At 45.5% G+C, this 16,323-nt stretch overlaps 1 protein-coding gene across 1 annotated transcript; it reads left to right on the forward strand.

Annotated features, from left to right (window-relative positions):
- Positions 1–631: 631 nt before the first annotated feature.
- On the forward strand, positions 632–16,312 carry STRA6 (stimulated by retinoic acid 6; the record flags this gene model as incomplete). The annotated part of the gene is made up of 4 exons (XM_027858276.1): positions 632–744; positions 12,759–12,825; positions 15,369–15,454; positions 16,204–16,312. Coding segments are annotated over exons 1-4 (375 nt in total), but the record flags the coding sequence as incomplete, so codon positions are not given.
- Positions 16,313–16,323: the final 11 nt, after the last annotated feature.

A 16,323-nucleotide genomic window follows, 5' to 3' on the forward strand; every position in this document is an offset into this window, starting at 1 on the left:
CCCAGAGACCAATTTAACTCGATTTCCCTTTCCTGCCCCTTGTCCTGGGCCTTTCACAATAAGCCGGAGGTGCTTAAGGAAGGCAGCCCCAAAGCAGGTCTAGGTTGCACACCCTAAGGGAGGTGGCGAAGGAGGGGGAGCTTGGAGGGCAGAGGCTGGACTCAACTCTAAACCCGCCTTAAGTTATTGTAATCACTTCACTTCCAGTCCCGACTGGCTTTCTCCCTGGGGTTGGGGGTGTGGGTGAGTATGTGGGTGTGCGTGCGCACGTAGTGGGACAGGGGTTCAGCTCCGGGTTTTGTTTCAAAGAGCTGTGGGAGCCCTGCAGATTTCCCTTTGGAAGTCATCCCCATGGAGAGGGAATGATGGGCAGATGCGCCAGGGGGGCGCCTGTACCGGGGCTATTCCCAGCTCAGGCTAGGAGAGCGGACTCTTCCTACCTCTCCCCCGGAGGGCACCCTTGCTTCCAGGACGCTGGCTTCTGACAAACAAGAGAGTTTTTGTTGTCTTTTGTTTGCCTGCACATTTTTTTTAAGACAACAAAGAGATTTTTGCTTTCTTTCCAAAACCCCTTTTAATTTTTTGTTTTTTTACTTTGTGTCTGGGGTCAAAAGGAAAATCGCCTGAGAAGATGTCATCCTTGGCATCAGCAAATCAGAGCTCCGGGGAGCCGGAGGATTATTCCTACGGGAACTGGTACATTGATGAACCGACCTCAGGAGGAGAGGCATCTCAACCAGACAAGTAAGTTTGGAAATTCCCTTCCTGGCTTCCTAGATTTGCGTTCCAATAGTTCCTCTGGTTGGGGTTAAGTGGCGGCCAGAAAAGAGTCTGCCTGAGAGTTAGGAGTTCTAGCTCCAGCTAGGCAACTGAATTGACTAGGCGACCTTGAGCAAGTCACTTACTTTCCCTGGGTTTCGACTTTCCCAGCTATAAAATAGACTTTTTTTAAAAAAAATTTCTTGTCTGCCTATCTCGTAAGGGCTGGTTATAAATGATGAAAAAGTGCTTTGCAAAGTGTAAAAAGCCTTGCTGAATAGTAAGTAATGAGAATACCCCCAACCAGTGTTTTCTGTTATCCCTAGAGACCTTTTATTCAAAGAGCACCCTCCCCCCCCCATTATAATCCTCTAAATCCTGGGCCTGAAGGCAGGAGAGCTCTGTTTAGTCTCAGCTCTTATTCTCTTTATGATGGGGTAAATTGCCTCTTCTCTCTGAGTCTCAGTTTTATCTTCCTTAAATGGGAGTGCTGAAATCCGAGTCAGGTTAAAATCCCTATACAATCTATCATATATATAAGATCTCTACTATCTGTATGACCTGGAGAAAATCACTTCACCTCAGGGCCTCAGTTTCCTCAACTATAAAATAAGGGATTTGGACCCTATGATCCCCAAGGTCCCTAGTATCCCTTCCAACTCTGACAGTCTATGTAGAAAAAGTTTTGGTCCATGTAGAGAACTCTATTGCGTAATGTCGGGTTAGCTGTTAAGAAGGAGAAGGGAGATCTATGAAACAGTCTTGGAAGCAGAAATAAGTCATTCTGGAAACAATGATATTTTTATTTGGGGAGTTGCTTCCTTGGGTGTTGGCATTATTCCGGGTTGACAGTCTTCTAATATGTAAATGAAATAGTTTTGTTACTTGTCTGAGAGCTAGATGGAGCAGAGAAAGGTAGAAGCAGCCATGTAGAGGAATCCTCAGCCTTGGCCATGTTTGTCTTTGCTCTGAAACTTTGATGTCACTGTTTAGACCAGTGTGTCTGAAGAGTGAGAGATGCATTAGACAAATCATCTCTGCTGAGACAGGTCTCAAAGTAGGGTTCTTGTTCCCTTCCCATTCTTTTTCCCCACAACCAGCCTCCTGCCAAGGTCTGGCCCCATCCCCACATCACAAATCTGTTTTATGGGGTAGGAAACAGCAAAGGTAAGGTGAGGGAATCAGAGAGCCAGCTGTACTCACATCTGCTTCACATCAGCTTGAACCGTAGAAACTAGAGATGGAAAAAAAAAAAACCACAACAACAACTAGTGAGTGTTACTCCCTGGGGCCTCAGGACTGGATTATTCAGGCAAGAGAGATTATCCTCTGCTGGTTATGGGAAAGGTTCTGTAGCTCCAGAAGGCTCCAGTCATACTGCTTACTGGTGGGGGCAGAGGAAAGGTTGGAAATATAATGGTGGCCAGCTATTCATAAATAGGACTTTGTGCCATTCGATACCTCCTCCCCTCTTCTGCACTAGCTAGAATGCAGTGAGAATTGTGGTGTTTTTGGGATAAAGAGAGGAAATGAATCATTTGGGTCAGAGTACCTTTTGGGAAGAAGCTAAATGGGGAAGGAGAACGGGGGATGGAGAGAATGAATGAAGGAGAGGGTAGAATCTGGGAATAGAAGATGAGAGAGAGAGAAAAAAAAAAAACATTTTAGGGACAGGAACCTCATCACTACAGGGCAGGGATTTCCCAAAGCTTAATCTAGTGCTGTCTTGGGTCCTAGATTAGGACACTAAACAAAGAAGGTGCCTGTTTCCAATCTCTTGCTGTCTGACCACATGATTTCAGTGGAGATATTACATCACCCATAATTAGGATCTGAGGAGACTTCTGTCTCTTTTCTTGGGCCGCTTGGGTAAGTGGAAGGGCCTCTATAGAATAGAGTTTTTAATCCAATCTCTGCTACTAACTCAGTGAGAGACTTTGGGTAAATCACAAGCCTTTGTTTCCCTATGGGTTGGCAACAATACTGTATAGGGAGCCACCCTCAATGCCAGGGCTAAGTATCCATGCGATGTCCCGGGCCCGGGGGGGGGGGGGGGGGGGGTTGGCTCGGCGGTTATACTTTGTGGAGGGAGAGCAAAACAAAAGGGAGCCAGAACAAAAGGCTCATCCTTCAGTTTGATCTGGGTATCAAGGAGTTAACTCTGGCCAGGCTCCTCCTGGCTTCTACTTTGGTAATCCATCAATGCCCCAAATGGACCTGTGATATCTACCATATGGGCTTTCATTCCATTGATGTCCGTAGCAATCCACATACGTCTCCTCATCCCTCCATAATGTTTGTCCATGAACACAAATCCTCTGCAGAAGAGCTCTGCCATCCCCACCCCCACCCTCTGGAATGCTCTAGGATTCTATGTTCTTCTATGTTCTAGGATCATAGGATGCAGAATTGTAGGGGACCTTAGAGACCATCTACTCCGACCCCTTCATTTTGAAGATGAGAAACCTAGAGCTGTTGAGTGACTTGTCTAAAGTCACACAGGTACTAAGTAACAAAGTCAGGATTTGAACTCAGACTAGGATTCTTTCCCCTGTACCACATCTGGCTATCAATGAAGCTGAATCAAGAAAATTTGGTCAAGACTGTGACTGGAACCGTTGGATGGGTGTTGTTGGGTATTGTGTATGTAGGGATCACAAATGTGACAGAGTGGGTGTTTCTAGTATTCTTAAGCATTCCCTGAAAGGTATGCATCACCACTCAATAATAGTCTAATGCTGAGGTCATGAGCAGAGTCTAATCCCTTTGCCAACTTTCCAACATTCAGAAACCCCCTGATGCTCTCGGGAAGAGGCTGGTATCCTGCGGGCTTGACCCCTGTGTGACTTCTCTTTTTGAGAAGAAATTCCAGATGAGTCAGACAGGTAGACACTGACTAAAGCCGTCAAGAAGATCAAGACAGTGGCAACGAAAGGCAGCGTTTACGTTTGCTATTCACATCCATTACCACTTCTGATCTTTACCATGACCCTGTGAGCTTATGCAACCCATTTTTGCAAATGAAACTGAGCCCCAGAGAAGTGAAATGAAGTTTGTTTAACCTTTCTTTGCATCATCAGTACTTTAGCACAGTAGCTGGCACATAGTAGGAGCTTTGTTGACTGGCTGCTAGTTAATGGTAGAACTAGGACTCTAACCCTGGTCTTCTGACTGTTAAGTCCCACATTTATTCCACTACACAAAGATGGCCCTGATAGTGATGACAGATGATAAAAGAGGATTGGTGGGGACCAGAGCTCCACAGCCTCTTTGAGGCTTGAAGGCAGCAGTGGTGAACCATGGGCTCTGGAGCATATTCTGTTACAAAAATAATGCATGATGTTGGCCAGATCTTTGGGTTACATTGGACTTATGTTGTATAGAGGGAATGTGGCTCGAAACAATGAATCACTGGCCTGGGACTAGGATATTTTGTGGTTGCAAGGAGACTTTTATTGTAATGATATTGGACCCTTGGGAATCAGCTTCCATCACTACTCTTTCTTCTCTTCCAGCTTGAAGGGGGGTAATGTACGGGTTTCTTTTTTTTGTTGGGAGGCTTCACAAGTGACCTGGGGCCCTTTGGTACAGTTAAGGGGGCCTAACTGACAATCAGAAGGCCTGACCTCCTCAACACCTTTCCCACATACACCAGGAGGGCTACGATCCAGTGACACTGGCTTCTTTGCTGTTCCTCATACAGGACACTCCATGTCCCAGCTCAGCATGTTCATCAGCTGTCCCCCATGCTTAGGATATTTCCTTCTTCTTCTCTGACTTCTGACTTACCTGGTTTCCTTCAGGTCTCAGCTAACATCTCAACTTCTGAAAAAAGTCTTTCTTGATCCCCCTTAATCTAAATCATTCCTCTGAGATTATTCAGCCTGCCTTTATCCTGTTTTTATGTCATTGTTTGTAGGTTGCCTCCCCCATTAGACTGTGAACTCCCTGAGAGAGGAGATTTTCCCTCTTTGCCTTCCTTTGTATCCCCAGCACTTTAGCCCAGCATCTGGCACATAGTAGGAGCTTAATAAATGTGTATTGATTGACTGCCTGAATGACTGGTTCTGCTCCTGGCTGTATACTGCCTATAACAAAGTGACCTTGGGCACCATCATCAGAAGGCAACGTAAATCTTTGTGCCTGTTTCTCCAGTTATATAGTTTAACATTTCTCTAACATATTTAGGTCATAGTTGATTCTCACAAAAAACTATCAAAATAGGGAAGGATTACTACTCCCCCAGCATTCATAGAATCATAGGACCATAAGCTAGAAGGGACTTTAGAGATCATCAAGTGATTAGTTATAGATTAGTTAATTAATACAGTAAATTACAGATTAGTAAACTGAGGCCCAGAAAAGTGAAATGATCTGCCTAGGGTTATACAAATAGTAAGTGGCAAATCTAGGATTCAAACCCAGGTCTTCTGATTCTACATTCTTCCTTGTCTACCTTGTTTGGTAACTATTCTTTGTGCATTGGTTTATAGATATTATTTCTTTTAGAAATGGCCATAGCATTTAAGAAGTCTTTCTTTGTATTTTATTTCTCAATTAGCAAGCATTTATTTTTCTCTTGCCCTACTCCTCATTTTAAAGACAAAATCCTTGTAACAAACATCTATAGTCAAGCAAAACAAATTCCCACATGGTCCATGTCCGAAAATGTATGTCTTGTAGTTCTGTATGTATGTCTGTAGTTCTATACCCTGAATCCATCACCTCTCTGTCCAGAATGGGTATCAGAGTTCATCACCAATCCTCTGGAGTCATGCTTAGTTACTGTACTGGTCAGAGTTCTGAAGTCTATCAAAGTTGTTTGTCTTTACAATGTGGTTTTTATTCTAAAACTTGTTTTCCTGACCTAACACATGTCTTCTCTCTCTCTCTCTCTCTCTCTCTCTCTCTCTCACCCCTCTCTCCTCTCTCCTCTCTCCTCTCTCCTCTCTCTCTCTTCTCTCTCTTCTCTCTCCTCTCTCTCTCTTCTCTTTCTCTTTCTCTCTGTCTCTCTCTTTATCTCTCTCTCCCTCTATGCCTCTCCCTCTCCCTCTTTCCCTCCTTCTCTCCATCTCTTTCTCTCCCTCCCCTCCCTTGTCATCTCCCTATCCTGTTTTTCCTTTTCTTCCCCCCCCATCCTTTTTCTATCCTCTTTCCTTAGGCAGTGAGCTAAACTCCTATTGTGAAAGTCATAGGATCATGTGATTTAGAATAGAAGGAACCTCAGAGATCCTCTAATCCTGGTGTTCTTAGCTCATGGTCCACAGACCTCCAAATAATCATTGGCTAGATTTCAGAGTATCCATGAATTTGGATGGGGAAAAAATTACCCCTTTATTTTCAATACCTTTTAGGTTCTTTTGTAATCCTAGGTATTTTATTTTATGGATTTAAAATAAATATGTATTTATTTTAATAGAAAAATGCATTACTTTGACAAGGGGTCAACAGGCTTCACCAGGCTCCCAAGGAAGAGGAAGAACCTCTGGTCTAATCCAATGCTCATTTTACAGGGGGAGGAAATGGGGGCCTAGAGAAATGAAGCAAATCATCCCGACTCCCAATTCCCAGTGGGTGAGAGTTAGACAGGTTTATATATCAACCCAAGTCCTGACTCTACATCTCATAGTCTTTCTAGGTACCACACTGCCCTTGGTACCAGTAACTGTCCTGAAGGAGCTGATAGTCTAATAAGAGAAGAGGTGGCCAGGGTGGGGTATTTTGGTTTGGAAAGTGCTATGGCTCCTGATTAGAGCCATAGGGAAGTCCAAGGATGCTCTCTGAGGTCTCTTAGGGTCTTAGGATCTTAGGATCCTTGGAACTAGTATTTCCCCTGCCCCATCTCCCATTCTTCACAGTTGATGCACAGTTGTGCTGACCAGCCCCCTTCATATCCTTACAGAATGAATCACTTTCCTCCTCTTTTTCCTGGACTCAGAAGGAGCCAGGAGGGGTACCTAGTGATTCTAAAGCCAATGGAAGGCTGCTAGGGAGGACAGACTACATAGTCCTGGCTCTCCATTCTGGATTACAGCTCTTGTCAAGGCCATAGGAAAACCTAACACGTGTGCACCACGTGGGATCTATGGAGGCTTGGCAATGGCCAATAGCACAAACCATTTCCCTCCTCCATGATGAACCTAATACTGTCAAGGACTGGACAATATTCTCCAAGTTAATAGAATGAAAATATTGCTTTGCTCTAGGGTCTGGAATTTTAACTACCCTGAGAAGAACAAGAGCTGCTGGAGAGGGAGAAAGTGAAGGGGGGTTCTGTGGAGGCCCACAACCCATCTGCATAATACATGCTGAGTCATAAAGTGGAGAGTAATTTCTGTAAATCCAATCTTTCTTCCCTCTGGGGAGGCAAACTTGTGATGAACATTGAGCCTGGTTTCCTGCTCCCCCCCCCCCCAATGCCTTCCTCGTTCCTACTCAGAGAAACCTGCCTTCCTTTCCTTAACTCCTTTCAGTCCTGGCAGGAATGAGGGGGAGGTGAGGGAACTCAGCCAGAGGACTTTTTAATAGATTTCATAGAAAAAGAGCGGTAACAGGATCTGGCGCTCAAGGGGACTTAAGAAAGCATCTCATCTCACGCCCACAATTTACAGATGAATGAATAGATGACTATATGAATGAATGAAAGAGCAAACAAATGAATGAATGAATGAATGGAAAAAACCCATTTCATTTATTAAGCACTTACTATGTGCCAAGCTCTGTGTTAAGTGCTGGGGATACATATTTTTTAAAAAGCAAAGACAGTCACTGCACTGAAGGAGCTTACACTCTAGTAAGAGCAGGCAACATATAAAAAGAAGTGGGGGCCAGGGAGAGGGATTTTGGTTTGGAAAGTTGCAGGGATTCTGATCAGAATCAGAGGGAAATAGGTTAACACACCCTTTCCAGGTTTAATGGCAGTATTGATTTGATTGTAATTCTAGAGTTCAGCAAGGCAGCTGGCAAGAAAGTGGTGGGAGAGCTGAGTGGGGCTTGTCTGGGGCTGATCTGAAATGGTAGGGCCTGGGAGGAATGGAACAGACTGCCCTCAGAGGGGTTCAGATGATTCCACAAACTCAAGTCTTCTGGATCCAAATCACAGAGATGATAGATGTAGGTACCTGCAAACCTTAAAGTGCTGTATATGTTAGTGGTTATTGCTCTCTGAACCTAGGGCTCTTTCTTCTGTGTCATGATGCTTTCTTCGTATACAGACCTTAAAGTGAGTCCAGAACTCAGCATCTCGGGTGACCAGGGCTCAGTGTCTAGCATCTTCCTACTGCTCCCTTGACTTTCCAGACTTCTTACCCACCCTCATCATGGATCTGTTATGTCCTGTGCTCTAGACATTACCTGTCACCCACCATCGTTGTTCCCCCGATTTTCAAGGTCCTGTTCTTTACTGATGGTGGCTCATAGCTTAGTCGGATAAAACATATCTAAAGAACAGAACCCACTGAATTGAGGACACCTAGCACAGTGCTTGGCACATAATAAGCAACCAACAAATGCTTATTGATTGATTGTTTGAGAGACAGAATGGTTCAGTGTCACCAAAGTATTAAGTCCCAGAGCTAAGGTTCAACTAGAGGTCCTCTGACTCCAAATCTTAGCTTCTGCTCATTGTGCCATCTGCACCGTCCTTTGCTTGAGGACTTCCAGTCATGAGAACTTCATTGTCTCCTGAGGCAGCCCATCTCTGCTTTGGACAGCTCAGACCGGGCATCTTCATTTCATTGTATCCAGTTCTCTTCTCCAGAGCTCTTCAAAAGAAATCTAAGCCCACTTCCCCATTGCACCCATCACATATTTTATGTCCCATTCTTTCAACCACTGTTCACATGATATGATGTCAAGTCATGAGCACAGGACTCCAGATGTGATCTGACCAGGGCACAGAGCAGGGAAGATCTTCATTCTGGACATTAAAATCCTCTCAGCACATCCTAAGACTGAATTCCCTTTTGGCTACCACACCCTACTCTTACTTCGTATTGTGTTTACAGTCTGGTAAAAACCCACAAGCTTTTCTTTTTTTCATGAACTGCAATTGTCTACCCAGATCTCTCCCCTTTTATATGTGTACAATTGAGTTTCTTCAACCCAATTATACAACTTAAACTTATCCCTATTAAATTTTCTCCTATTAGATTCAGAACATCATTTTAACCTTGTTGAGATGTTTGAGGGTCACAATTCTGTCATCCAGCTGCCCCTCCTGGTTTTATGCCATCCACAAATCTGAGAAGCAAACTGTTTATGCTTTCATTCAAGTCAATGAAGAAAAATTGCATTGAACAGAGCCAAGGACATTCCTGTGATGCCCACCTATAGATCTCCTTCTAGGTCGATATTCTCCATCATTCTTCGGGTCTGTCCAGTCAATAGGTTTGAAATGTGCCTACTTACATAATCTGTCTGGCAGTAGGTGGTGCAGTGCATGGAGCACCGACTCTGGAGTCAGGAGGACCTGAGTTCGAATCTGACCTCAGACAGTTACTAGCTGCGTACCCTGGGCAAGTTATTTAACCCTGATTGCCTCCAAAAAGCCAAAAACACAATCTCTCTCATCTCTCATATCTCTTCATCTTCCCATATCTCTCCCATCTGATCCACAAGGATATCATGCGGGACTGTGTTGAATGCCTTTATCCCATCCAAGTCCACCATGTCTATGGAATTGCACTGATAAATCAGACTAGTACCCTGGCGGCTACAAAGTTCATGCAGCAGAACTGGTTCTTGGTTAGCCCATATGAGCTCAGACGTGATCACTGCTTCCCTTTGTTTTAGGTAGGCTGGAGCCCTAGAGAGTCTTCTCTGCCAAATATCTCCATCTTTCCCTGGGGAGCAGAAGTCAAAAGTGCTGGGCATGATGGGAAGGAATTAGAAAAGTACTGACTGTAGGGGTCTCAAAGGCTGGCTAATTCAGTGGAAAGTGATGAAATAGTGAAGAAATGTCATCTTCTGGGTGGATTTACTCTGAATCTCAACACGAGAAAAAATAAATGAAAACTTACATTTGCACATGACTTTATGCTTTCCAAAGCACTTTCCCATCTATCATTTGGTCTTTACAGTATCTTTATAGGGGGAGTAGGGCAGGGATTATTATTATCCCATTCCACACATGAGAAAACTGAGACTCAGAGACAGGAAGTGTCTTGCCCATAGTAAAGCCCAGAGAGTGAGTTAGAACAATGTACCTAGCTGTGGAGGGTAGACTTCCTGACTCTTAACCCAGGGCTCCTCCCATTGCATCAGGCATCCTTGAGAAATGCCTATGAAATAAGAATTTCCACTCTCTTCCTCTCCCTTCCAGTATTTCCAAAGGTCCCCATGGGGTACAGAGATTAGAGTGAATTAGGGGTACATCTGGAATGTCAGGAATATCTCAAGGTCCAGAGAGTGGACACCTGCCCAAAGGGTAGGGACAAAGGACAAAGAGAGATCATCTGATTGGTGTGTGTATATGTCAACATAGCCCATATCATGATAGACAATGGGGAAGGGAGGGAACACATATTTATTAAGCACCTACTGTTTGCCAGGCATTGCACTGAGTGCTTCATAAATCTCTCATTTGATCATAAAATGTATGAAATGGAGGAGGATATGGGATTGAGTGGGTCCCTCTACCATGGAGAGATGTCACCTACACATTCCAACATAGCAGAAAATTACTGGATTTGGAGTCAGAAAACCTGGATTTCTGTCCCAGCTCTGCCACTGGGTGAATCGCTTCTTGTCTGAGTCTCAGTTTCCTCATGTGTAAAATGAAAGAATTGGACTTGGTATCTCAAGTCCTTTTTGGTTCTGAACCCTATGGTTCAAGGACACCACTCGAAGAAGGTTCAAGTGTGAAGTCCCTGTCTTTGTGGGAGAGGAGGTAGGAGAAGTTCCACTGTGGGAACCATATAAAAATAATCATAATTTTTTTTTGCAAGTGCTGGAGTTTGTCATTCATTTTCCCAGCATTCCTTACTTTCTGCCTCCTCCTCTTGTCTGTATGGTCCTCTTCCTATCAAACCTGCTCTCAGGAGTTATTTGGGCATCATTCACCATTACTCAGTTCCTGGGCTCAGCCAGAGAACCCCTTAGGAACCCTGGAAGCCTAGACTCTTTGAATGTTAGAGCTGGAAGGAATCCCATAAGTCCTCGAATCCATTTGCCAGTGGGGATGCTGGGGAAAGAATCTATCCACACATGGTTTTTAAGCATAAAGGTAGGGTCAGGGGTGGATTTTGATAGGGGCTTTTCATAGGACCACAGGAATCACAGTTCCAGTTGCAAAGAAAGCTCTGTTCCTAACTCCTTCCATCCCCTACCAGACTCCTTGCCAAAAGGAGGGGACCAGATGACTTGGTACGTTCTTTGCCGGCTCTCACTCTCTTAAGTATTTCACTGTGGGAGAGAGAGGAAGAGGTGATTTTAGCCTCAGGCAATGAGGCTGAGATGTTCCTGGTCATGGGGTCACAGTGTTCTCCATCTTGTAGGAAGAGCCTATTGGAGCTCCCGTGCACTCGTGGTTGTAATTTCCCAAGGACAATGTGAAGAAGGCAAGCCATGGGAATGCACTCGAATGTCCTGTTGGATTGCTGTGGGAGCCAGGACAGATGAGGGCAGGGAATGAAGAACTGAGAGTGTATTGGCAAGATGGAGGTGGTGGGGAGATAGATCTCTTTCAGGCCTGGAACCTTTTGTCCAGCAGCCTTCTTTCCCTGTATGTCCACCCAGCTCAGGACCTTCTCTGCTCTTTCCCTAATCTTCAAGCTGTGTTCCTTGTGAGTCCCTCAAGTCCCCAATCCTTCACCCTTATAGAAAGAGTCGCATATAGACTTAGGAACCCATCCAAAGCCCCCCGTGTTCTCCTCAGTCATTTTCCCCAGCTAGGACTATTGAGCTGTATCAATTACCTGCCAGGTCTACTGAGTAGCTTCTGTATCCACAGAGCCCTGGCGGCTGTTGTAGGAGAAATGGGGGTGGAGGGGGAGGAAAAGCAGGAAGAGGAGAAGGAGGAGATAGTCTCTCACTATAGTGTTCTCACAGGCTAGTTGATGAGGCATAGATGTGGAGAACACTAGAACTGGAAGTCATCTTAAGAGGATATCTCATCTAACCACTGTCAAAGTTATTTTACAGATGAGGAAACTGAGGCAAAGAGAGGGGAAGTGACTTACCTAAAGTCACACAGATTCTAAGTGTTAGAAGTAGGACTTGAAGCCAGGAGAATGTAAGCTCTGTAGTGCCTGGCACATGGCAGAAATTTAATAAATGACCAGTGAATTGACTTGGTCTCATGTCTGCTGGTTCCTTATAAAGTAGTGTATCCGTCTAGTCATCCCCTGGCTCACACATGAAACAAAGAGCAAGACACAATGGTGTGGAATGCCAAGTAAGACCAGCTGGCCACACTTTGAGAGGTGCAGGAGTTCCAAGAAGGATGTGGGCTCCAGCAGTCAGGGAAGACTTCTTGGAGGAGGTGGCCCTAGAAAGGAGCCTTGAAGAAGGAAGAGGATTGAGAAGGGAGGTCATTCTAGGGTTAGGGGAGCACCATGAGTTAAGGTATAGAGCCTAGAATAAGCATGTTCATAGCATCACAGAAAACAGACTGATGGAAAGGACCATTGAGGTCATTGAGTCTAGTTCCTTCGTTTAACATCTATGCCAACTGAGGCCTCAGAGAGGTAAGGTGACTTGCCCATGGTGTCAGGTGCAGGATTTGAACCCAGACCCTGTGATTCTAAACTTAACAATCTGTACCCACTGGGGAGAGTGAAGTACCCCACGAGGCTGGAGCATGTCAGGGAGCCATGAGAGAGAATGTTGGGCAGGTGGCAGAAGGCCGGGAATGCCAAAGAGAAGCGTTCTCGATAAGGGAACTCAAATGTGGGGATGGCACACTATGGCCCACTGACACTTGGCTTGTCTCTTGTCCTTGGGGCGGGGTGAGCTCTGTTCATGTCTTTGTGCCTCTCTCTTTCTCCCTGTGTCTCCAGAACTATTCCGGCCTGCCAACACAGCTTCCCACCCAGCCTTTACCATACATGCTTGGCCCCGCTGTCGGTGAGTACATCCGGACCTGGGGCTCTCCTGCCTTCCCATGAAGGAGGGTCTGCTCCAATGCCTGCCCTAGGACAGGTGGTGCTGAAGCCCCGCCAGGATGGGGATGCCAAGTACCTTCACTCACCCACTCAACAGGCACTTATTTATTAAGCCACCTACTATGTACCTACCATGGCCCTAGGGATACATACAAAAATGAAACTGTCTTTGTCCTCAAGCTTATAAACTATTAGGGAGACAATATCCATCCATCCATCCATCCATGCAGACATATAAGTATGTAGAGGTATATATAAAATACCATGTATACAAAAGGCTTCAGCAGCTGGGGGTGGGGGACAGAAAAGGTCTCAGGTAGAACTTGAGCTGAAGGAAAATGGATCTGAGAGGTCAGGGTGAGGAGGAAGGGCATTCAGCTCAGAGATAGAGATAGAATGCCACGTGTGAGGAAGAGTGAGGAGGCTGGACTGAAAAGTCCCAGGTGAGGAGTAATTCCCAATCAGCATGGAAAGATGGTTGGAGCCAGGATGTAAAACAAGGGAGGAAGGAAATGAGCACTTATTAAATGCCTATTATGTGCCGGACACTGAGATGAGCAATTTACAAATTCATCTCGTTTGATCCTCCCAACAACCTTGTGAGGTAAGTGCTATTATGATACCCCCATTTTACAGATGAGGATACTGAGGCAAACAGAGGTTAAGTGACTTGTCCAGGGTCACATAGCTAGCAAGTGTTGGAGGACAGGTTTGAGCTCAGCTAACCCTGACTCCTCTCCTCTCCTGTCTCCTCCTCTTCCCTTCTCTTCCCCTTCCCTTTCTCTTTCCAACCATTCATTCACTCGGCTCCAGGTATCACCTCTGCACATTTGACCCCCCCAATCTCTATTCCCAGCACATTTCTAAGCTTCCCTCGAGCTCCATCCTGTGCCTCCAGATACCTGCTCCACCTCTGCACCTGGACATCCCTCTACACTCCCCCTGTCCAAAAACTGAACTCATCCTCCCTCCTTAAGCCCTCTTTCCCAACGTTCCTATTCCTACTGTCATCACTCCATCCTCTCGGTCAGTCAAACAGGCTCAAAACTTGGAGTCTTCATGGACTCTTACCTCCCTCTCACCTCCTGCAGACTAATCAGTTACCACTTCCTTACATATTCAGCCTCTCTAATATCTCTCCTTTCCGTCCCCTCCCTGATCATTCACTATCACCACCCTTGTTCAGAGTCCTCTCACCTCTTGCCTAGGCTCTCACAATGGCCCCCAGAACTGCTAGTGTTTCCCCGAGATAACCCACCCTTTCCACTATTGCCAAAATAGCTTTCCTTATGCCCAGTCTGACCATGCTCCTCCCCACCTTCAAACCTGCACGGGGTTTTCTTTGCCTTGAATCCTTTTAATGTATTTTATGCTACTCCCTTTGCCCTGTTACTTGGCTGTGTCTGATCCCCTTCTGTCCTCTTCTGCCTCTGGTTTCCACCCCTGCCTCCCCTCTTCCTCTCCGTCTCTTGGAATCCCTTTCTCTTTAGGTTCTGCCCCGTGATGCTTTCCCCGAGCTGACAGTACTGACTTTCAAACTTTGCTAGAGCGCTTTCACCAGACGTTCCTTTTGTGCTGATCTTAGTATACCTCCTATCACACTCACTTATTTGTGTAAATCATAGACCTCCTATGAGATCACAAATTCCTTTAGGGCAAAGACTGTCATATTGAAATTTTATCTTCCTGCTACCTAGGTCTGTGCCTCACATACAGCTTAATAAAGACTTGTTTGATTGTGTACAATGAAATAAGGATGGAGCCAAAATTTGGAAGGCTTTAGATCCCAGGTTAAGGAGTCTGCAGCTCTCCCCTCCACCTGCCTCATCTTCATCAAACAACATTTAAATAGTGCTTTAACATTTAGGCAGTAGGGGGCCATCAAAGATTCTTGAGCCCCAGGGGAGTGATGTATGTTTAGATCTCTGTGTTAGATGGGCCCCAATTCAGGCATAGATAAAAGAGAGTTGTTCTGAGGAAGAACACCAGCAGGAATCAATGGGGGATGAACTAGGGGAAGGGGGAGTGTCCTGGGGAAACTGACTAAACACCCCTTTCTGGGGTAAGAGGGAAAAGGCAACAGTAGGGAGAGGAGTCCTTGACCACTTGGCTTCAGGGCCCAGTTTCCTGGGACAATCCTGGCCGGTTTGGGCTTTGTGTAGGGATGCCCTTCTTCGCTTCCTCTAACTCCTCTTATTAAAATGTAAGCTTCCTGAGAGCAGAGATTGTCTTGCCTTTCTAATTGTATTTCCAGTGCTTAACACTTAGTAAGCACTAAATGATTTTTCATTCATTCATTCACTCACTCTGTCCCAAGTGGTATTACACCAATTCTAAGAGCCCCCTCCCCAGATGGATGACTCCTTCTCAGAACACTGCACAGATGATTCCTGTCCAGGTACAAGTGGGCCTAAATGTGCTCTCTTCCAGTTCTGAGATGCTGGGGTTCTTTGCTGAATGCTCACAATCACCCTCTCTCCCTGGGTTTGCCTCTCTCCCTTGTAGCTGGCCACCATCTTGCTGCTGTCCCTGCTAGTGAAACGCCGGAAGCTCTGCCTGGGATGCTGGAATGGGATCTTTGGACTTCCCAGGTAAGGAGAAGGATCTGGGATGGGGAGAGGCATCCAAGAACCTGAACCTGCAGGACCTAAGACCAGAGGCAATGCTGTCTATGGTAGAAGGGGGCCTGGATTTAAAATCTAAGAGTTCAGGATTAAATCCCAATTCTGCTATGTGTTTTTTGTATGACCTTAGATAAACTTCAATTTTCTAATCTCTAAAATGAGAATAATAAATAATGAGAATGATAAAACTGCATGCCTGTCTTCAGGGATGTTGGACCAGAAAGTGTTTGATGAATATGATTGAGTATTCAGAGCATTGGTCCAAGTTCATTGCCAGTAGGCATCTATCAAAAGTGAGGGGAATTTGAAGGTACTTAAGGATTTCACAGATATGCTGTGACTGTTGAAGATTTGCCTGAGAATCCTTGGTCCTATAGACACTGGGTACATTCATTTGAAATTTCTGCAATTCTCTACAAGGTTTAGAAATCCTGATGGGGGAGGGGCCATCTTTTCTAGAGCAACTAGGGGTTAGCTGTGGGTTCCAGGGCAGGTCACTTAACCTTTCTGAGACTCAGGTGCTTTGTCTGTAAAATAGAAATGGCCCCATCTCAGAGAGATGTTGTGGAAATCTGACGAGATGACAGGATTGGGATGTGAGCAGTGTGCATGGGAGGGACTGCTATCCTGTGCCTAACTTAATATCTCTTCTCATCTCTGCTCTCATCTCCTTCACCCCAACCCCGACCTCCTGTATCTCATCCATTTGGCTGCAGCCCTTTGGATTTCTTGGCAGAAGAAAGTGGCCGATTGGTGCCTGTGGCTGTGTTTGGGATCCTCTTCACTAACCTCTGTGTGCTGGGTTTGGACGACGACCCTTTGCCCTTCCTTCCCAT

The sequence above is a fragment of the Vombatus ursinus genome, unplaced genomic scaffold (genome assembly GCF_900497805.2).
Source record: "Vombatus ursinus unplaced genomic scaffold, bare-nosed wombat genome assembly UNPS02012811.1, whole genome shotgun sequence".
Classification (NCBI taxonomy): domain Eukaryota; kingdom Metazoa; phylum Chordata; class Mammalia; order Diprotodontia; family Vombatidae; genus Vombatus; species Vombatus ursinus.